This window comes from Entelurus aequoreus, linkage group LG07, assembly GCF_033978785.1.
Source record: "Entelurus aequoreus isolate RoL-2023_Sb linkage group LG07, RoL_Eaeq_v1.1, whole genome shotgun sequence".
Classification (NCBI taxonomy): Eukaryota; Metazoa; Chordata; class Actinopteri; order Syngnathiformes; family Syngnathidae; genus Entelurus; species Entelurus aequoreus.
Window position 1 is genome coordinate 36,631,463 of NC_084737.1, and position 24,279 is coordinate 36,655,741.

At 40.9% G+C, this 24,279-nt stretch overlaps 1 protein-coding gene across 1 annotated transcript; it reads right to left on the bottom strand.

Annotated features, from left to right (window-relative positions):
* Position 1: 1 nt before the first annotated feature.
* samd10a (sterile alpha motif domain containing 10a) lies at positions 2-23,841 on the bottom strand. Its single transcript, XM_062052061.1, has 5 exons — positions 23,611-23,841; positions 16,122-16,300; positions 787-955; positions 570-716; positions 2-218 (listed from the first exon to the last, which is right to left on the bottom strand). The coding sequence occupies exons 1-5, from the start codon at positions 23,621-23,623 to the stop codon at positions 196-198; spliced, it is 531 nt and encodes a 176-aa protein (XP_061908045.1). The 5' UTR covers positions 23,624-23,841; the 3' UTR covers positions 2-195.
* Positions 23,842-24,279: the final 438 nt, after the last annotated feature.

Sequence of the window (24,279 nt, forward strand, 5' to 3'; positions counted from 1 at the left end):
ACTGTTTACATAAATGAAAAGGTATAAATAAGAAACAATATGACAATATATCACTGCATAGGTGATTATTGAGTTGACAGAAGGGATTGTTATCATGATGCTTTTTCATACTGTCCAGCAAGGAGACCTGATGGGTTTAATTCAACTCTCACAATGTCTTTCAGGGTCAAAAACACTTCAAACATTTCTGTGTGCTTACGATCGCTTTTCGAAGGACCCTGAAAAAGACAATGTATATGTTAGCAATATTTACACCAGCAGAGGGCAGAAGAAACAACATGACGTATGCAATTGTGTTTTATTGGTATTTCCGTAAACCCTGAAGTTACAAAAAACATCATTATTCTGAGAGTTCACCCTTGTCTGTTTCCTGTTCCTGACAAATCTGAATGTAATGATAATGTTTAATCATTCAACACCAACAGCAACAACACACTTTATGCTATGTTTTTCCTGCACTGTTTGTCCAGCACTTTGCTTTAGCCATACTGTAGCTGATGTGAGGGTCTTTCACACAGAAAGTTTGATTGTTTGATTTAAAGTTGGACACTGGTGTAATAGTCACTGACTTTCTCCTCTGCTGAGCAGCTGCAGGTTGCGTCCTTCCTCCTGCACCTGCAGCTGAAGAACTTGCTGCAGCAGCTCCTGTCTCAGCGTTTCTTGCACCAGTCCCATCCTTTGTAACTTGTTACCATTCAGACGCAGCAGCGCCCGGCCTGAAAGTTGCAATGGCTAGTAATTAGTTTCCACCTAATGATATAATTTGCATTTAAATAGAGTGAGTACCTGTGATCGCATGATGGGAGAAGGCCTCTACGTAGGTTAGATAGTTGTGTGGACAGTGCTTCTTCAGCCATTTACAAACATCTTGCTGTGTCCACATGACCACGGGTCGGATTAAGCTTGGCTGTGTCGGGCTAGTGTTGTATATGCTGTAATTGTCACTGCAACGATACTGCAGATAAACAGACATTAGAAAAGATTTGTGCTGGCAAATTATCATTTTTAAAAATCTGATTATTGCACTTTCAAATTTGTATTAATCATGATTAAACACAAGTTATTACTCGCTTCCATAATTTAAAGTAATTTAAACAATATTTGGACACCAACACAATTTTATTGTCAGAATGTCATACAGGGATATTTTTTAAATGTTTTAATTGAATTCTGGTCAATTACTTGTTTAAAACTTGGTAACGGTTTTATCTAAAGTACCGTCTAGGTGTATTTTGACATGACATTTACCAGTGAGCAAACCCATCTTTGCACCTATGTATGCATTGGTCTGATCACTGACCGTATAGCAACCCACAACGATTAAGGTAAAGGAGCATGTGCGGTCAAAATAAATTGCATCATCTGCGTATATATACACACAGTACGTCACTAAATCTGCAGCAAACTGCTAAAACTTTATTGTTAAATATCTAGGAGCTACACTGTCAGTAATTAGTGTGTGGTTTCTATGAAGTGATGGCAGATTGACTAAGTATAGTACAAAGTTGCAACTGTTATAGCTGACGTTTAAACTCATGCCATTTTGCTTTTTAATGATCAGACCCTTCTGCATACTCATCATGTGTGAGCACAAGAAAATTGCTACTTGTCAGAAAAATGCTATGATAATTGTATGCTTGAACCTTTGGTAGCAACCAGACAAACAGGCACAGTTTACCACCACATTCACACACATATGTTTGAGCCTGATCAGCCTCATTAAAGCTTGCAGAATTGATTGAGACCGTATGTGCAGTTTCTTTACCATGGTTATTCAACTTGCGAATTCAGTTCAAAACTTGGGAGACAAATATTCTTGCAGCAAATTCCTAAACACACATCATGCTTCTGATGTATAGAGGAACTTGGACCACAGTAAACACATTGGCGGATCCTTGCATTTACATTTTAACCTTGCTAACATAAAACACTGCGGTCCGAACTTGTGATTTACATAACTGAGGCGTTTCTCAAGGCACCCCTTTTAAGTCCTCTCCATTTTGGCAATTACATTATTTTTTCATAATGCGATTTATATAACTAAAGTGTTGCTGTAGCTTGTTTACTTCAGATGCAGTCAGTAGTCATCTGTTCAATTTCTTTGGTTATACTCGTAAAAAAAACTTTAATCTAGTGTTCCTCAAGGTTCCATTTTAGGTCCTCTTTTTTTCCATCATTTGAATTTCCCTCCATACCGAAATTAAGGTATCAGAGATCGTTATGTTTGCTAGATGGCATCTAGTTAACCTTGTGGACATGCCATCAATGATTGTGAACATGAAAGATATACATGTATTACATTTCGGAAGGCACACTTTGGTGGGACAAACAAAATGACACGATGGGCCAAATTTGGCCAGTCCCCACTGCTTTAAAGTACCAGTAGAGTTGAAAAACAAGTTGCCTCTATATTGAAGTGATTATCGTATATATATCTGATGTATGACACCAAAAGACTTACTAAGTTTGTGAGTAAATAGATATGATCAAAATAGTATCAATCTCACAGAGATTCCCGAGCCATTTTGAGAGATAATAAGGAAGCCAGTCACATGATCGCGTGACGTAGAGGTAGGAAATGCAGATCCCGTCCCTACCAACAAAAATGCAAATCATGCAGATTTTTCGGGAGACAAAAGCGACTACTTTGGGACAAATGATGGTCCAGAGCCTTATATTTTTTATTCTGAATATAAGGAGGGTGATCTACAAGTTTTAGAAGCTCTGCTAAACAGATCCAGCTTTAGTATATATTTGTATATATTTGTAGCATGAATTGATTAACGTGGACTTAAACAAGTTGAAAAAACTTATTTGGGTGTTACCATTTAGTGGTCAATTGTACGGAATATGTACTGTACTGTGCAATCTACTAATAAAAGTTTCAATCAATCAATCAATAGTGAAACACTAAGCATCATGTAGCAGTATTGCTACGAGCTAAACAAGAAATACAAACTACATACATAATAAAACTATCACTTTCTGTACAATGTCTGCTCTTACTGTGAGGACGACTGATAGGATGTCCATAAAGTCCCGTTTAGATGAAGAATACATTTTAATCCCCAAGAAGAGTTAAAGAAAAAAAGTTGCTTCTGATTCTGTTGTAGTGTGTTTTTCTCCATCCCCGGGTATAAATTAAATTTCACACATGAACAATTTCTAGATTTATAGCTAAATCCTCCTATTCTCCAGATGAGAGGCATGATTTATAATCTAGAATAACTTTGACGAGCAGAGACGCGATGCAGCAGCAAACCATCGATGCTGCTGTGCTGCATAAGCTTCTTCTTCATTACAGTTTTACGGCAGTTTGCATCCATATACGTTGCATTACTGTCATCTTCAGTTTCATTTTATAATTACATTAAAGTCTCTCCTTGAGTCCAGTGCAGCATAAACTATAGTTAGCGCTTGGTTATCAATGCTAAAAAGACTTTGTCTGCGTTAGTGCTTATAATAACAACATCACTAATATTTGGTTAATATTCAGGTCACGGTAAGTAAATGGAGTATTTATCATTATTATCATTATTGTTTGCGGGTTTTTAGATGGTTATTTAGAGAATTTTGTGGGCAAAATAGAGAGCCTTGATAGACTCCATTGTTAGCTGACTTTTTGTTTAGTTATTTACGACTTTCAATGCATAAAACAAGAAAAACATGTGTTCATGTCTGTTGGAAGCAGATCAGAATCATATCCATATTTAAGTGTTACTTCTTTCTAAACTCCTATAGTCATATTTTCATCAGCTAATGTCTCGTGTGGTATAAAGTGCTTGCATTCGAGTGTCCTTGAGTAGAGAGGTAGAGCGCTGTCTTTGTTGAGACTGCCATTACATTCCTAAGATAAGGAGCACAGCTAGACTGGGGAAACAGCAGGTGGGGGGGACAGGAGAAGGAGGAAGTAGACAGGAGTTCCTGGGTTTTGGTAGACCGATCTGGACCGGGCTAGGGAACGCTTGGGTGCTGGGTTGGTCTCAGGTTTGTCCTCTAAGCTTGGAGAATAAACCACAAAATACCAACTGCTGCCTGTTGATTGAATATAAACATCAGCTTATTGCCATAAAAAGAATCTGGGAGAGACTAGCAATTTTAATTCCCCATTGGAGGAATGCTGGTCAACGCAACAATTTGGGGGCTCGTCCGGGATGGCACGCTGTTGATTGATGACTTCTTGCAATCTTCTGGACAGACTCAATTGGCCAATTCAAGGTAAGCAGAACCTTTCTTTTTAGATAAAATCTGCGTTAGGAGTCTGTCCTGAAGTCTGTAAGTCAAACACTGTTTTGTAATCCCAGGCACAGAGTGGTGATTTTGACAAATTGATTGCATTTTTGCCCTGTCCGCCATTTTACATAATAGTTGTACATAGTGGTCAACTCATGTCATTGTGTCTTGAATCTTTCATCTGTGCCTGATAAAGTTCTTGGTTAAAGTCCGTCCGTATATTAAATTTGCAAGGTTAAAGTCCTTCTGAAGAATACGGTAAAGTTCTTGGTTAAAGTCCGTTCGTATTTTTAATTCTGAGGTTGGAGTCCTTATTAATAATACGATAAAGTTGTTGGTTAAAGTCCGTCCGTATATTAAATTCGCAAGGTTAAAGTCCTTCTGAAGAATACGGTAAAGTTGTTGGTTAAAGTCCGTTCGTATTTTTAATTCTGAGGTTGGAGTCCTTATTAATAATACGATAAAGATTACCGTGACGGGCTGCTTCACTGACGAGTAAGCAAATAGTGGTGTGGTTCGCCCTGGGGATTTGGTCACCCCTAATAGAGTTCAAGGTTAAAGTCCTTATGAAAAATACGAGAAATACATTCTCGGGTTACGGATGGGGCATGAGAGACACAATGACCACGGGGTTTGACATGAACAAGTGTGACGGATAGGAATGCGATGGCGGTCGGGGAAAAATGTGATTAATCATTACTGTGTAATGATCAATTGAATGGACGGTTGTCGACAATGGAACTAGCAGGTAGAGAAAAAAAGAAAGAAAAAAAAGGAGAACGTTCCTTGAAAGGGTTAAGCGGGAGTTTACAATACTCGAAAAGTCGTGAACTCAAACGTCTGGTAAAATAAAATAAAAAAAATAAAAAATAAAGTAACTGGAAGTTTTATGGTAAAGTGAAACGCAGAGAGTGTGCTGCTGAGTGTGAGTGTGTGTGTGCGGGAGTGCTTACGCATGCTCGTGTGTGTGTGTGTGCGGGAGTGCTAGCGTGTGCGTGTGTGTGTGTGCTGCTGAGTGCTTGTGTGTGTGTGTGTGCGCTGGTGAAAATGGAACGCGCAGAGATAGAGTAAAAGGAGCAAGGTTGGTGCTCGAGAATTTAAGAGTTTGGCGTATGATAAAAGTAAGCGGGGATTACGTGGAAAAACGAAATGCAGCAAAAGAACCGATGATTAATGAGACAAATACCACAGAATGGACTGATTGTTTTTTTGTCTGCCGCGCATGCGCAAAACAATTCAAACGACCCGCCCAGACTTTGACTAGGCCACCGCCCCCTACTCCAGTGACAAGAGAAGGAGGTATTAACACGCCCCCTCTAAGATTAATCCTGCCTCCGAAAATTAACCCCTTGTACACGTCTGACCATTTTCTCCGGCAGACATTTTTGACACATGACATTAACACTTTGGACATACTACAATATAAGTCTCTTGACGATGCATGCATGCAAGCCATTGTTGACCTTGCTTTCCCACCTGTACCTCCGGGAGGGAACCTTTCGCCAAACACTTTGGACAAAGTTAACCCTGATATACACGGTGCCAAAACCAACATATGGCATGGACATTTTATTCATGCCATGCAAAATATGGTTAATGACAGAGCAACAAGGAAACGACTACTTAAATTACAGATCGCTGAAGATAAAAGGTTAAAAGAACCAAAAGGTCAAAGATCAGCTAGGGTATATTCAGCAGTGGGTGACCTTGCTTTTGAGTTCCAACAGGTGGAGGAAATAATCCTCAACAGACGTGCGGTTGGACTCGGGTGGTGGACAACACGATGCTTCGAAGCCAGTCTGGGGTAGACACTGTTTCGGCTGTGACCAGCCTGGTCACTGGAGTCGTGACTGTCCGAACATTTCCGAACAGGAAAGGTTCCGTCGTGCCAACAAACGAACACGAAGGCGTGTAAGAGGACGCCCACATCAGGAGCCGCAGCAGGAAGTACCGACAGGACCCCTGCTGGACATGAGTGTCAACGGACAATTTTATCAGCCACCCATTCGATTCTGAATGCAGAGGTACCAAAAAAACTGTGTGCTTCCTCTTTAAAGGTCGAAGGCTTTGCTGGGGTCACAAGAAGGTTACCTGTCACCAAACCACTTCCGGTTCAGATTGCTGGACCTCCTTTACAGACTGTACCCTGACATTCAAATCGCAAAGAAGGAACATTCCTGGTGTTACCTGACGGCTCAACCACCCAGCTGCGACACCACTACCAAGACTCCTCCATGAGCTCATACCACAGCCTGAAACAACAGGAATGGCTGACATCCAACTGCTCTAACAGTGAAAACCCTAGCTGGCTGAGATGCTTCCGTGTGTTCTGCCACCCGACTCGCCATATGTTATGATTATTTATATATGTTGGAACTCAAGGTGTGGCTGCTCATGTTGACCTATCTTTGCAACAGCTAGCATGGTATAAGATGGACACAATAGTGTCCCACATTGTTCCCTTGCTCTCTGTCTCGCCTACAAAACCCAAAGAACTTAGGTCCAATGATAAGACACGGCGTAGCTGCCAAACATTACACCGACACCCAAATACCACATTTTCAATTGTTTAGGTTTAGCCCATGGTTATGTTAAACACATAACTATGGGCTGCACTTTAGACACCTGTAGGCTACGAGGAGCTAGCAGCTACACAACAGCTGAGCTAAAACGACACATTACACATTTAAGCATATCAAAGAATTATAGTTGCTCATTACATACACATAGTCGTCAAGACAGAAGTCTGATAGAAAGTATTCAGTAATAAGTTGCTCATTACATACACATAGTCGTCAAGACAGAAGTCTGATAGAAAGTATTCAGTAATAAACGTGTCTGCATCATTCAGCTTTCTACAACATGAGCTTGACTTAATGAATTATTGGGGCCACCAGGTGTGGTAAAATTTAAAAATACAATTGCTAAAGCATTCGCCACAAGGGTAGTATTTTTCTAGTATTGGTGACAATATAAATATAAGCATATTTGTTACTTTCACCATATTGAATAAGTTACATAAAAGTTAGGGTTTAGTTGAGTTTGAGTTATTTGTGATATTGCTAAGGGGTCCCCTACCCTAACAACACCCCCCAGTGGACCATAGAAGCTAAAGAGACAATCATTGACTTCAAACATGACCTGTCCTCCGCTACTTGACTATTAGCTGACCTTTTTCTTAGATGTTTCTGAAAGTGATAGTATGACTAACACAGTCCTTTTTTCAGAAACAGAAGGGGGTGAGTGAGGGTGGAAACAGACTCCTTGGAACAAAATCGACAATAATCAGACTCTGACACATTCCATAGTTTTAACGTTTTTACCGTGGGTAAGAAGTTATAACTAATTTTAATTTGAAAATAACGATTTTACACATCGATAGTAGTTTAGTAGATCAAATTTAGAATATGGAGGAGGTGAGGGTGAACCATGTATAGTCTTTGATTTCACTGATATGATCAATACGGTACAAGGGAAAAGGTACGTACTGACTTGTGTTGACAATCACAGTGGTTGGCCGGAAGCAACAACAACCTCAAAAGAGGATGCAATATCAGTAATTAAATGACTTGTGAATGACCTAGTACCCCGACATGGTTTCCCCAAAAAGATTAGGTCAGACAACGGCAACCATTTAAAAAAATACTCACTTAGCCTTGGTCGAAAAGGCTTTCGGACTAGAACACAGGTTTGGGGTACCATCCTCAGTCCCAAGGTAAGGTTGAAAGGATGGACCAGAACATCAAAAACTAATTGGCTAAAATCTGTGCACAGACCAAATTTAATTGGATTGACATGTTGCAATTAGCGTTAATGATCATTCGAAGGTCCGTGAATAAAACTGTTTTACTGCCCTTTGAGTTTTTCACCCTATGAGCTGCATACAGGTCAGCCATTCACAGGACCAGCAGCCCACCATGGAAGGAGGACTCAGCGTAAAACCAAAATGGTATTTTACACAAAAAATTGCAGAATTTGTGTGCCAGTTCTTCTGTACAGATTCCCTTCCGCCCGCTGAGAGGGTCAAGATCAAGGTCATCAAACGCAAGTGGACGGAGCTCAGGTGGACTGGTCCCTTCAAGGTCGTGGAACGGACGTCCCACGCCCTTCGACTGGCTGGTGGAGGAGACACCTGGTACCACCTCTCCCTCTGCACTACAGCTGAAGAACCTGACAGATCACCAGGGGATGTCATTGCTGACATCGCCACAACATCTGCCCCTCAGCCCAGGAGACGAGAGAGATTTTCTACCTACATTACTCTTTTCAACTTCTATATTGTATATCCTTGTGTGAGACCAATCCAGTATGCTAAATGTTTCTTAGTTTTTCTTGCTTGTTTGCAGCATAACTATCTGTGTCGTTACATTAAGTGAAAAGTTTGATGTTTATCCCCTTTTTGTTACCTAAATTACTCTGATATTGATAGACGAAAGGCAGGATGTTACACCCGGTAGTGTTCCCTGACGGACTGGTGCTTGGGCGTGTTCTACTGTCTTTGTGTCTCAGTTCATCCTTCCTGACGACAGTGACTGACAAGTGTCTAAGAACATACAGCGGACTTTAAATAGACTGGGTCAAAGGGGATAGCAAGACTTATTTTTGACCTGTGCAGTGTGATTAATTACGGGGGACACAATAGCTATTACCGTGGTAATAACCTCTATATTTGTTACGACTCAACCCTGAACCATTGGTGTCGGATGCAGACAACATACTCTGGTAAGTTGTGCCCATCGTCTCTTTTATGTTGTTTTGGGGCTTGACCTGACTGATACAGACGCTAAAGGAATTATTAAAATGAATGTCCTTGAGAGGGCGTTAACTACCTCTACACCCTCTGTAGCACCTAAAGTACCACCCCACCTCGGTGGTGTTTCAAAGGCTCACATCTGTGCGTGCTAATGACATCACCACCGAAGGCCTGGTAACTTTGACCTTTGACCTTAGGAGCGGGTGCAGACAACCTGTGGCTCAGGTGGATGCCAAAACCTGGGTGACTGTGTTGCTTCTTCCGCTGGACGTCCCTTTTCCCACACTTACCCCGCCCCTTTTAAGTTGACTGACATGTGTACCCTTCTGTTGACAATGCCACCCGACTTCTTCCCTTTGTGGCCCAAAAGCTGAATTACACGCGTTTTCAAATTACAGGACCCTCTTCGTCCCCCAACAAATTGGGTGACATCAACCGTTACTGGTGCACCACACTGATAGATGGCTGTAGGATAGGCCCTTGGGCACGAGCTGACTTATTCTGGTGTTGTGGGAAGCACAGATTGTACATTAGAATGCCGACGTCAGCCGTTGGGCTTTGTGCTATGGTTAGACTGGTGACCCCACTCACCAAATTAACACCCCTTGGAACTCCTGTTTCAGCGGCCTCTCTAACTCCCCGCCGCCGTTGAGACTAACCAACCTGACTCCTGACGCCGTTGAGGGACTTGCTGAACAACTTGCCCCGACCTCCCTCAGGGCCGTTCAGATCCGCATAGCCCTTGACCGCATCCTAGCCAAGGAAGAAGGAGTGTGTGCAATGTTTGGTGACCAATGCTGTACCTTCATTCCTAACAACACTGCCCCCGATGGCTCAGTTCAGAGGGCCTTAAAGGGCCTCCAGGCCCTGTCTAGGGACACATTAGGCAGGTGGACTGACCTAATTAAGTCTGTCTTGGTCTCCATTCAGAGTTTTTTTGGCCATCATAGCCTCATGCGGTTGCTTTATCGCCCCTTGGGCTAAGTGTCACTAAAGGGGGTCTAGCAAAGTGGTAACTTTAAGACTTTCGAGAATTGTTGGTTTACTTCCCTGACCATGACGACATTGACGTGGACTCCCTCCATCTATCTCCCATGTAAATAAGCTGTTGTTTTATTGCTAGCTTGCTTAAAGAAAAAAAACAGCACCTACTTTAATGTGGGGCGTGCTTTATAAGTTTTGTACAAGTAATAAAGATCTTATTAGAAGATCTTAAAGGTGTTATGTATCAGAGAAGGGAAGGAGGCGACAACCAAGGCAGGACTGAGGTTTACAAGGTTTATTTGAAACCTTTGATGAATACGTAGCGTGTGTATGCTACTCAAAGTGAGTGAGTGTTGACTATGTGTAAAATTAATAATGTAAATGTTACCAAGGGTTGTTGTCTGTAAATGTTGGTTGTATCTTTCGTCGTTATCCAAGGGGAAAAGGGTGAAGAGGCAGTTCGTGGACAGGCAAGTGGTCGTGGGCAAGAGCAGGGCAGCGTGGTCTAGGTCCGAGCAGGGAGGTCGTGGATCGAGGAGGGCAGTTAGAAATTCGGATGGGTGTCGAGTGACAAGGCACGATCACGGAGGTCAGGAGAGTCACTGTGGAAATACAAAAGGGCATGAACCAGGGGGAAAACACGGAGAGAGAGAGCAAAACATGGACGAGGAAATCACTGGGAAAGGAATGCCAGACGTGATGCTTACTGGAAGGTTAGCGACGTTCTGGCAAAGGTTCCTTGGGTCCGCTGGTCTTTATGCCGCTCCCCCTCGTCAGGTCCAGGTGCTCTGATGACTGATTGCTTGCAGGCTTGTTGCTGTGTGGGCGTGTTGTGCTCAGCGCGAGCAGAGGTGTGTCTGAGTGTGCTGCCAGCAGAGGGGTTAACAGAAGTGCCTGCAGCTCCAGCTGCAGAGGAAACGTGGGTTCGACTCCGCGTCATGACAAAAGGGGGACTTGTTGGAAGCAGATCAGAATCATATCCATATTTAAGTGTTACTTCTTTCTAAACTCCTATAGTCATATTTTCATCAGCTAATGTCTCGTGTGGTACAAAGTGCTTGCATTCGAGTGTCCTTGAGTAGAGAGGTAGAGCGCTGTCTTTGTTGAGACTGCCATTACATTCCTAAGATAAGGAGCACAGCTAGACTGGGGAAACAGCAGGTGGGGGGACAGGAGAAGGAGGAAGTAGACAGGAGTTCCGGGGTTTTGGTAGACCGATCTGGACCGGGCTAGGGAACGCTTGGGTGCTGGGTTGGTCTCAGGTTTGTCCTCTAAGCTTGGAGAATAAACCACAAAATACCAACTGCTGCCTGTTGATTGAATATAAACATCAGCTTATTGCCATAAAAAGAATCTGGGAGAGACTAGCAATTTTAATTCCCCATTGGAGGAATGCTGGTCAACGCAACATGTCTTATATAGAGAATGTGAATGATAGACAGCACATATCTTTCTAATTTGTACGTGTTTCCAGTTTGACTGATCTGATACCAAAGTGCAGAAGCGTTCCTCCAGTGACGTCAATCACGGTAAATAGTCAAAGGTATTCGGACCGGAATATTCAAAATGGCTGACTGAATTTGTGGCATTGTATGGTGTTTAGACGGTATTTTCACATACTTTGCGGATTGTAAATACAATTGGATATGGTTTAATGGATACATTGAAACACAATTAAGCATATAAAGTCAACATGTTTTTCCACTCTACTGGCACTTTAAAGGAATGGGATATATAAGGAGGATCAGTGAGTGCAGAACCCAATGAAGAGAGTGTAGGTTGGTATGAGCATGGCATAAAAAGCACATGAAGCCCAATTTTAAAATGGACCTTGATCATGCCAGTAGGATTAAATTAGATAATTATTTTTCATTGAATAAGGCTCAATTGGTTCCACCATTTTGTGTTTCACCATTCACTTTATACATTAGTTTCATCTTCAAATTGAAGGGTAGAGAAACTATTACATATCCAGATGGAGATTCACACATTATTGGGTTTGTCCTACATTTCAAACACATGGGAGTTTTTAATGTTCTAAAACGTGGAAGGCAGCAGAAAATGGACACAATCAAATGCATTTTTTTTGACTGACATTTCACAAACAACCTTCCTGCCACAGAGAGCTGTTTTCTACTCCTTTAGTTTCACTTGGTCATTCTATCCATTTCTCAGCTAGTTGCTTCCCCCCCACACTCCCTTTCTTTTTGATTGATTTACTATTTCTCACTTCTTGACGAGGTATAGACACTTTTTGAAGTCCCACACTGCTAGCATGAATGAGCACTGGTGCTGTCCGTATTGTGTGTTGCTTTAATTATTTAATACATAACCTTTACTTTGAAATTCAATAGTTAAACTATTATAACAGCATAACAATTGATAGAATGCACAGTCCAAATGATCAGCTCAGAGGAGAGACATATGTTCTGTAACACAGTTAATGTTTACAAGAAAATGTTTGAAATGACAAAATAGTTTTGGGAGACATGTCGTTACAAGTTGTTTTTCAACTGTGCACTTCATCACAGAGAGGTTCTTACAGGATCTCTCCTATGCAGGCATATTTACGTTAAGTATGTTTATGTTAAGTGTTGGCTTAAGAGGTGCAAACGGTGGAACTGAATGGAAGGTGAAGAAGTGAAAATTGAGCAGTATGCACTATAGTTCATCTTCCAAACAAAGGTAAACAGACCACTGTAGAAAATGTGCATCCGATCGGATTCAAGGGAGCGAACAATGCATGGTATAAAACTGTTATCAGCCCGGCCCAGTTTGAAGTTTTAGCAGGAGCTGATAATTGAAGAGCCATTCAATGGGGTGAAGACAAAAGTGGGACTGCATGACTTGTAACCACAGGCTTTAAATGAGGCCAGTCTCTGCCGACACCGATTGTGTGAGGAAACAATACAGCATCAGATAATGGATTGAAATGTTCGACTTAAAAAGGGAGCAGAACAGCAGCTGAATGAACATCTGTTTACAACTCTCTTAGGAACTGAAATCTTCGTATAAGTCTTTTTTTTAATTAAAAATTCTTACAAAATATATTTTTGCTTAAACAGCAATTATGTTATGCAGAATACTACACAACCAGTGCCATTTCGGAGATGGAGCCCCATGGGGGAAAAAACTGCTTATATGCTGTGTTAACAAAGCGGCCATTTGCAATCCAGACCGGACACATTTGCCTGAGAGATTTCCCTTCCACGCCCTATGCAAAATGATAGCTACAGTATGAGAGGTGCTGAAATTTTTTTATTCACATCCGAATTGTGATGCTTATTCATTACGATTTTAAATCGATTAAAAATATTCAAGAATTGATTTTTTAAAAATATGTTTTTAGGTCGTCATCACGTGTACTTTCTATACGCGTATACGTCTTCCAAATTAGGTGCATTTGTAACCTTTAATGTGCTTTGAAAAGGTGTTATCATTTATATACTAAATAGTATATTGCGAGATTCGGTTTGAATCAGGAATCGTGTTGAATCGGTCGATCAAATCGTCACCCCAAGAATCGGAATCGAATTGAATTGTGAGTTGTGTAAGATTAACTTCCTTAATAAGTTCTATAATATTTATCAACGGATTGTTTTATTTATTAAAACAGTTCCGGTCTACTTCATAAATAATTTTAATTAAAGCTGTAAGTACAATTAGGTTTTGTTTGTTTGTCAGTCTAGTTTTCTTTGATTTGTGCAAGTGTAAACATGTGATGTTCCTTAATGTAACTTTGCTAAGTGTGTTCAAAAACAAAAACAAATATCCTCACTATTATACTTGTTATCCTCTCAGGGCATTCAATCGATCGCAACTGGACTGTTTGGTTTTTCTTAGAAGACGTTTCGCCGCTCATCCGAGTAGACTTCATCAATTCGTGCTCACAGACTTAGATTGGTCATATCTAGTCCCGCGGCCTGTGCCAAAACCCCAAATATTTATACTCAAAAACCAGGATGGTGTGCTTGGGCAAGGATGGTTTCGCCCTATCGTAGTGAGAAAAAAAAACTGTTTTGATGCAAATGAGCAATCCTAACTGTCAAAGCCAACGACAGTCGTTGAAGTGTAATTTCCCCTCGTTAGCATTGAGGTATTGTGTGGCAGAACGATCGCTGGGGATCGACTACTACCAGTCCAAAATATCCGGTTGGTAGAGCAGCCGTGCCAGCAACCTGATGTTTCCTGGTTCAATCCCCAGCTTCTGCCATCCTAGTTGTGTCCTTGAGTGAAGTGTCTTGGGTCGTGGTTAGGGCTTTGCAAGGGAGCTCCTTCCATCAGTGTGTGAATGGGTGAATGTGGAAATAGTGTCAAAGCGCTTTGAGTACCTTGAAGGTAGAAAAGCGCTATACAAGAATAACCCATTTATACTATGGCTGTATTTTTTTAAAATACATTCTTACTCAAATAAATGTAATAAAAGTCAACTTACAATGGAGCCAATGGGAAATCTTCTTTTCCTACCAGTCAATTCCGTTCATAAAACCCAATAAATAACCACCAATGAACCGCCAACAATACTCCAAGTATTAGTGATATTGTTATTATCAGCGCTAACGCAGACAAACTATTCATAGCAGCGCTGTGATCACTAGTTTATGTGGTTATGTTGACATGATTGGCTGGTGAGCTGCTTCCTTGCATCAGGGCTTGTGAATGTTTATTCTAGATCATAATGCCTCTCACGTTATTAGTAGAAAGATGAGGACGTAATCTGACAAGTTGGTACACTTTGACAGACAATTTAGACCCGGAAATGGCGAGAAAGACACAGAAAAGACGCTTGGTCATTCTTCATCTCAACGGAAATGTGACAAGATTCTATCAGGTGGCATCATAATAACAGCAGACATTGTAGAGTAAGTGATGTTTTATTATGTTTGAATAGAGAATAGAGCGACTACTATAGGCTTTATTTTAAGCAGACTTTTGATGGCATTTATTTACTAGTTAGCAGCATAAAAACATATGTGTTCTTGTTTTACATATAAGATTGTGAATGATAGGAAAAAATCCCCTTTAAAGACAGGAGGCAGAAGCCAAACAGATGTGTGACCTCACAGCACTGAGACAGAAAGTTACTGATCACTTTCTAACCAAACCTAAGAACAAACAAAATACTTGACAGAATACTTTTCAGCTAGCATGTCTTCCAAATAATTTTGAGCACAACCTATACAGGGCACCACAAATGTAGTTTAGCCTTGACTTGTTCAATATGAAACGTGATAGGGCTGCGAATCTTTGGGTGTCCCACGATTCGATTCAATAACGATTCTTGGGGTCACGATTCGATTCAAAACGATTATTATTTTTTCGATTTAACGCGATTCTCGATTCAAAAACGATATTTTCCCGATTCAAAACTATTCTCTATTCATTCAATACGTAGGATTTCAGCAGGATCTACCCCAGTCTGCTGACATGCAAGCAGAGTAGTAGATTTTTGTAAAAAGCTTTTATAATTGTAAAGGACAATGTTTTATCAACTGATTGCAAAAATGTAAATTTGTTTTAACTATTAAATGAACCAAAAATATGACTTATTTTATCTTTGTGAAAACATTGGACACAGTGTGTTGTCAAGCTTATGAGATGCGATGCAAGGGTAAGCCACTGTGACACTATTTGTTCTTTTTTTTTTTTATAAATGTCTAATGATAATGTCAATGAGGGATTTTTAATCACTGCTATGTTGAAATTGTAATTAATATTGATACTGTTGTTGATAATATTAATTTTTGTTTCACTACTTTTGGTTTGTTCTGTGTCGTGTTTGTGTCTCCTCTCAATTGCTCTGTTTATTGCAGTTCTGAGTGTTGCTGGGTCGGGTTTGGTTTTGGAATTGGATTGCATTGTTATGGTATTGCTGTGTATTGTTTTGTTGGATTGATTAATTAAAAAATAAAAAATTAAATGAAAAAAAAAAAATTAAATGAAAAAAAACGATTTTTTTAAAATGAGAATCGATTCTGAATCGCACAACGTGAGAATCACGATTCGAATTCAAATCGATTTTTTCCCACACCCCTAGAATGTGATGTGATAACTGTTATTGTAAGTGTGTTGCGATGCAAAATGTAATATACAAATTTATGAATATATCAGTCCAAGCCGGGTGGAGCAGGTGTGTGCTGTTGTCCAGTACCTGGTGGAGCTCAGTGCCCGGTTGCTGTAGCAACTTTACTCTGCCTCCTGTCGCCTTCTGCCCACGCCCATCATGCCAGGTTAGATTACCCCCAGTCCGCCGAGTTAGCTGGTGTTCAAAGTCCTCTGGCAGAGCTCTGTACTCCACAGCTGGCCTACAAAAACTGAAACTGGACGCCGCTGCAGAGATAAGAAATGCCAAAAACTATTTTAACTATAGAATGACAAAGAAACCTGTAAATGCATGATCTTACACGTTCAGCCACACACCCTGTCATTGTGTGGTGAGGTTATCATGAAGTACCTTTGTACTTGCTGGTAAAAATAGCAACCATGAGGCAACATTCACATGCATCCTAAAGGCAGGTTAAAGGCCTACTGAAACCCACTACTACCGACCACGCAGTCTGATAGTTTATATATCAATGATGAAATCTTAACATTGCAACACATGCCAATACGGCCGGGTTAACTTATAAAGTGCAATTTTAAATTTCCCGCTAAACTTCCGGTTGGAAACGTCTATGTATGATGACGTATGTGCGTGACGTCATGACGGCAACGGAAGTATTCGTACCCAGTGTGTCACCATACAAACTGCTCTGTTTTCATCGAACAATTCCACAGTATTCTGGACATCTGTGTTGGTGAATCTTTTGCAATTTGTTTAATGGACAATGGAGACTGCAAATAAGAAAGTTGTAGGTGCGATCGGTGTATTAGCAGCGGACTACAGCAACACAATCAGGAGGTTGTGTTGTGTTTGAGCTGGATAGCAGACGCACTACCGTGAGTACAGCTTTGGCTTCCAAACATTTGATCGCTTGTCCGTACGTGCGTGTCGCTATGTGCATGTCACGTACGTAACTTTGGGGAAATATATGTTTCTTGCCGACTCCGATGGCGGCCGGGGTGTCATAGAAAGCTACAACGCCCGCGGCCGCCACCGCTCCGTAGTTAGCTTCAATTGTTAAGCTTCGCCAAGCTGGAAATTATTAACCGTGTATTTACATGTTCATGGTTTAATAGTATTGTTGATCTTCTGTCTATCCTTACAGTCAGGTTTTTTTTAAATTTTGTTTCTATCTGCATTTGAGCCTGATGCTATCACGTTAGCTCTGTAGCTAAGTTAGCTTCAATTGTTAAGCTTCGCCAAGCTGGAAATTAATAACCGTGTATTTACATGTTCATGGTTTAATAGTATTGTTGATCTTCTGTCTATCCTTCCAGTCAGGGTTTTTTAAAATTTTGTTTCTATCTGCATTTGAGCCCGATGCTATCACGTTAGCTAAAGTGCGTCAACGATGTATTGTCGTGGAGATAAAAGTCACTGTGAACGTCCATTTCGCGTTCTCGACTCTCATTTTCAAGAGGATATAGTATCCGAGGTGGTTTAAAATACAAATCCGTGATCCACAATAGAAAAAGGAGAGTGTGTGGAATCCAATGAGACCCTGTACCTAAGTTACGGTCAGAGCGAAAAAAGATACACCCTGCACTGCCTCTCTAGTCCTTCACTCTAACGTTCCTCATCCACGAATCTTTCATCCTCGCTCAAATTAATGGGGTAATCGTCGCTTTCTCGGTCCAAATATCTCTCACTCCATTGTAAACAACGGGGAATTGTGAGGAATCCTTCCTCCTGTGACGTCACGCTACTTCCGGTATAGGCAAGGCTTTTTTTTATCATCGACCAAAAGTTGCGAACTTTATCGTCGTTGTTCTATACTAAATCCTTTCAGCAAAAATATGGCAATATCGCGAAATGATCAAGTATGACACATAGAATGGATCTGCTATCCCCGTTTAAATAAAAAAAAATAATTTCAGTAGGCCTTTAAAGGAAGTTGTGTTTTACGTCAATGTTTTTAACTTTGTGCAAAGTCGTAGCTGCTCAACACGCTACTTTCTCATCATTAAAAGGAGGTCTGTATTGGCTGACATCCAAACCAACTCAACAGCAGGTGGTTTCCCCAACAGTCACTAATTAAAGAAAGTGTGGAAGTACAGCAAACATGCTGCTTTTGGCAGTCAACAAGAACTCATTACTGATTCATGTGCCATTTTGGAAGGATTTTCTATGATGTTTGTTGCGGTACACTTTATATATCTTAAAATGGAAAAGAGGAGATTTTGAAGAGGACAGGGATAGTTGCTATGAAGGGACAGAAGGGTATGTTTGGTTTTCCATGTGTGATCCTACAATTGCTTTCATTCAATATGTCCTGCCAAAGATACATCCTGCAATCACTTGCACCACCAATCACCAACATTGTGGATAAAAGTCCAGTAAATTATTACAGCTTCACCAAGACAGCTGACGTGCAAAACATCTTTTACAATGCTACTCTCCCCCAGGCTGCTGTTGTAAACATGCTGCTTCTCCATGGTAATGTGGATAATTAGGAACACTTGTCAAAATGTGCTGTCCTTAGTATTGCTTAAATAGTACTGAAAGATCAACAACATACACTAAAAATGGTGCAGGGCTTAATGAATAACACACGTATATGTACATGTACATGGGTCTTCATAAAATGTACATGTTTAAAACTACAAACCTCGTTTCCATATGAGTTGGGAAATTGTGTTAGATGTAAATAAAAACGGAATACAATGATTTGCAAATAAATTTCAACCCATATTCTGTTGAATATGCTACAAAGACAACATATTTGATGTTCAAACTGATAAACATTTTTTTTTTGCAAATAATCATTAACTTTAGAATTTGATGCCAGCAACACGTGACAAAGAATTAGGGAAAGGTGGCAATAAATACTGATAAAGTTGAGGAATGCTCATCAAACACTTATTTGGAACATCCCACAGGTGAACAGGCAAATTGGGAACAGGTGAGTGCCATGATTGGGTATAAAAGTAGATTGCATGAAATGCTCAGTCATTCACAAACAAGGATGGGGCGAGGGTCACCACTTTGTCAACAAATGCGTGAGCAAATTGTTGAACAGTTTAAGAAAAACCTTTCTCAACCAGCTATTGCAAGGAATTTAGGGATTTCACCATCTACGGTAATATCATCAAAGGGTTCAGAGAATCTGGAGAAATCACTGCACGTAAGCAGCTAAGCCCGTGACCTTCGATCCCTCAGGCTGTACTGCATCAACAAGCGACATCAGTGTGTAAAGGATATCACCACATGGGCTCAGGAACACTTCAGAAACCCACTGTCAGTAACTACAGTTGGTCAATACATCTGTAAGTACAAGTTAAAACTCTCCTATGCAAGGCGAAAACCGTTTATCAACAACACCCAGAAACACAGTCGGCTTCACTGGGCCTGAGCTAATCTAAGATGGACTGATACAAAGTGGAAAAGTGTTCTGTCGTCTGACGAGTACACATTTCACATTGTTTTTGGAAACTGTGGATGTTGTGTCCTCCGGACCAAAGAGGAAAAGAACCATCCGGATTGTTATAGGCGCAAAGTTGAAAAGCCAGCATCTGTGATGGTATGGGGGTGTATTAGTGCCCAAGACATGGGTAACTTACACATCTGTGAAGGCGCCATTCATGCTGAAAGGTACATACAGGTTTTGGAGCAACATATGTTGCCATCCAAGCAACGTTACCATGGACGCCCCTGCTTATTTCAGCAAGACAATGCCAAGCCACGTGTTACATCAACGTGGCTTCATAGTAAAAGAGTGCAGGTACTAGACTGGCCTGCCTGTAGTCCAGACCTGTCTCCCATTGAAAATGTGTGGCGCATTATGAAGCCTAAAATACCACAACGGAGACCCCCGGACTGTTGAACAACTTAAGCTGTACATCAAGCAAGAATGGGAAAGATTTCCACCTGAGAAGCTTAAAAAATGTGTCTCCTCAGTTCCCAAACGTTTATTGAGTGTTGTTAAAAGAAAAGGCCATGTAACACAGTGGTGAACATGCCCTTTTCCAACTACTTTGGCACATGTTGCAGCCATGAAATTCTAAGATAATTATTATTTGCAAAAAAAAAAAAAAAGTTTATGAATTTGAACATCAAATATCTTGTCTTTGTAGTGCATTCAATTGAATATGGGTTGAAAAGGATTTGCAAATCATTGTATTCCGTTTATATTTACATCTAACACAATTTCCCAACTCATATGGAAACAGGGTTTGTAATTACCGTATTTTCCGCACTATAAGGCGCACATAAAACCCTCCAATTTTGTCAAAAGCTGACAGTGCGCCTTATAATCCGGTGCGCCTTATATATGGACCAATATTGAGCCACAACAAACCTAAACTTCATTTTCATAAAGTTCAGGTCTCGCAACTATGGTAAACAGCCGCCAACTTCTTTTTCCCCCGTAGAAGAAGAAGTTCTTCTTCTATGGTAAGTAGCCGCCCCCGTAGAAGAAGAAGCGTGCGGTGCATGCTGGGATATATGACGTTTCATTTCTATTTGTGTGTTTATGTAAAGACCCCAAAATGGCTCCTATTAAGAGACACGCTTACGACGCAGAGTTTAAACTCAAAGCGATCAGTCACGCAGTAGAACACAGGATGACAGAAGGCGAACACACGTTCACCAAGACAGGGAGACAGCGCCGGACGACATACGCCACTATCTGCCAGTGGATTGTAAATGCCTGGGCTGATATATCAGTCTCAACTGTGGTCCGAACTTTCAGGAAGGCAGGAATTGTCACTGAACTGCTAGACAACAGCAGCGACACTGACTCCATTAATGACGACTTCGACGAGACGGAGCCGGGCATTTTGGATGCCGTATTCGCCCAACTGTTTAATTCGGACACTGAAGAAGAAGAATTTGAGCGATTCGTGGATGAGGAATAACTTCATAAAGTGAGCTTTACATGTTTATTTTGTGTGTTGTGTTGTGTGACATTAACGTTTGAGCAACGTTTGTTGTTGTTATATATTGTTATTGCTCTGCACTATTTCGAGTGTTACTATATTGTGATTGCACTAACGTTTGATTTACCGTAACACGAGTAAATCAGCTGTTTATTAATTTTGGGAGTGAACAGAGTTGTCAGAACGCTGGTTTGTAATCTATTAATAAAGTTTGACTGACCTATCTGACTGTTTTGTTGACATTCTCTTTAGCGCAGCTCCATCTAATGGATGCATAGGTGCGCCTTATAATCCGGTGCGTCTTATATATGAACAAAGTTTTGAAATATGCCATTTATTGAAGGTGCGCCTTATAATCCGGTGCGCCTTATAGTGCGGAAAATACGGTATATCATATTAAAATACGGAAACCAGTCTATATTTATTATGAAGTTCCCATGCAGTACAAAACTTCATGAAATGATTTAACTAACACCAGAATAAGCAGTATATAAAAATGAATGGATGGATGAATGAATTTACAAAAAACAAAAGAAAAAAGTTGAACAAATTAAAAATAATATGTCATGTACAGTATTAGGCAGCTATGGGTGTCATGAAATTGATTTCTTTTTTTGGAGGATTTTGGAATGAAATATTAGAAAAGCTTAAAGGGGCCCGAAGCGCATTTGTAGTAAAAAGAAAATCTAATTTAAATAATTGATTACAAAATACAATACTATAGTAAAAACAATACATAATGACAATTAAACAAATCTGTTCCAAGTTGACAGCAGTCTCACCTGCAGCAATTTACACTGCTTGTTTATAATTATAATTTTCCTTATAGACAATGACAATATTAATTTACATTTAAAATACTTCCTTGTGGTGTATTGAAACTGACAGGCACATGTTTAACCTGTTTTTTGAGTGTTTGCAAACAGTTTGTGTATGAAGGCATTCCCAGATTTTAAATGAAACCCTCCACCCTCTCCAAAAGTATTGGAATTTATCTTTGGAAAATGTACAATGGTAAATATATCTTGAAGAGGATCTCACCGCTTTCTTCACAGGTCGATAAATAAACTCCATTTACACTTACAACATCAGGTACACCTGCCTACTGTCAGATCAATACGGAGCAGCATGGAAAAAAAAGACAGCATTTATGTCACTGCCAATCGCATGCCAGTGATATTGTGCGCATGCCACAATTTGATTAAAATAATACCGTCACGGCCCGGGCACACGTCAGTGCGCATTCATTTGTGCACTGCGCAGGGCGCACCTCCAGGAGCGCGCCCGCCGCGTGCCAGTCCAGCTGCAGCAAGCAGCTGCAATCAATCGCCAGCAATCTACGCACCTGTCGCTGATGAGAAGACCTGCCTACTTATGCCAGGGCAAACCTGCATCATGTGCCAGAACGTAGCTACCTGTCCTGTACAGTAAGCCAAACCTGTCTAGCTCTATGCATTCGTTTTTCTCTCTGTGTTTTCTCCCCCGTCATGTTTTTTTGTCTCGTGTCCTCCTTGTCGCCTCTCTGCAGCATGCCTTCGTTCCCACGTCACGAGCTGTGTGTATCTTCTCCCCGCGTTCCCTCTGGTTCCCTGGCTGCATCTTGGATCTCGACCTCCCGCCTGGACACGGACTTTTGACGCCTCGCTATTGCCCCGACTTCCTGCCTGTGCTCACGGACCTACGAGCCTGCCTCGCCCCTATAGAACTTCCGCGCCTCTTGTTCAACACTACCGGTAACACACAACAGTTAATTCACTCACGTAGTCACACCATACACTTTTGGATTCGTCACACTCAATTTCCCTTGTTTATTAATATTATTATTTCTTGTATATAAATAGATAAATAGAGCTAATACGACGTCCCTCCTGTCTGTGCCGTCTTCTTCCCCTGTACACCCGCAACAAATACTTCATCATGTCGACAAAACAGTCCAGTCTAAATTGTCCTGGACAAAAACACGAAAGTATTAATTTTATAAATAGCAAGCACAGAGCATAACATGAGAAGGATTAACACTGGAGGCTCCAGGCATTGGCACAGGAGAGAGAGGAGGGGCCTGACAGAGAGCATGAACTAGAAATGACCACATAAGTACAACCACCACACTGTGACGTCACTGTGTCCACTGGTAAAAACAAAGAATGCAAGCTCATAATTTGATGCTCTTTTGCACTTTTCAACACAAGTATTCCAACATTGTAGCAGTTATAAGTCAGAAAAGAGGACAATAATCGTTGGTATCTTTTAACGTTTAAGGCAAGCTACACCTGCACATCTATGCATCTAATGAATTGAATTGTAAACTCAACAACACTGCCAGAGATGTGAACCTGTATCATGTATGCTATTCTATCATGTATGTTATTCTATCATGTATGTTATTCTATCATGTATGTTATTGTATCACATATGTTATTGCTGCACTTCATAATTCTGATCGTGTTTCTAATAGTGTGCACCTTATTTAACCACAGCCACAATAATAAAACACGTTTCATCAATATCTCCCTGACAGTTAAACAGATTTGAGACCTTTGTAAGAGCCACATATGTACTGGATATTGTGTTGATTCGTGAATAATCTTGTGGCGAAGTTAGTGCATGCGAATTATTCTGGACATGTGTCAAATATAATATGAATGAAGCAAGTCGCCTACCGTCAACAGCCATGATGGTTCCACGCCGCGAGGACTTAACACAAGTGGAGCATCGCCTCCCCTACGCTGTAAAAGACTAAACTTTGAATGAGCTTCTCCCAACAGGGACGACGTCCCGCATCTTCCGAGCTCCTCCAAGCAGCCCGCGATGACGCGCACAGACGCTTCAGTGGTGGAAGTCGGACAGCGGCTGTCTGCTGCGGACTTTCATCTATACACGTTGTGACGCGAGCGAGTGCGCGTTCGCGAGTTTGTCGGTGTCGTGAGAATGGGACGCGCCACTCTTTTTCAAGAGCACGAAGGAGCAAAGTGCAGCCCTGGGCCTGTAATTAAGGCAGCCATGAGTGCAGACTGACAGGCAAGCGGATGAAAAGCCTTTTTTTCGCTGCACCCATCTCCACTTTTCAATTGAAGGAACTGTGTGATGGGACATAGGAATATTACGGACGGGATACATCCTTTGTTATAGTGTGTTATATATATATACACACACACACATGGTGGTCAAAAGTTGACATACACTTGTAAAGAACATAATGTCATGGCTGTCTTGAGTTTCCAATCATTTCTACAACTCTTATTTTTTTGTGATAGAGTACGTGATTGGAGCACATACTTGTTTGTCACAAAAAAACGCAAAATTTTTGTTTCATCTGACATCACATGGAC

Coding starts and splice junctions, on each gene's coding strand:
- samd10a (XM_062052061.1), bottom strand. Junction 956..16,121: donor CGGGCACTGAGCTCCACCAG/GTACTGGACAAC, acceptor GTTTATCTGCAG/TATCGTTGCAGTGACAATTA. Junction 219..569: donor GCTGCTCAGCAGAGGAGAAA/GTCAGTGACTAT, acceptor TGTCTTTTTCAG/GGTCCTTCGAAAAGCGATCG.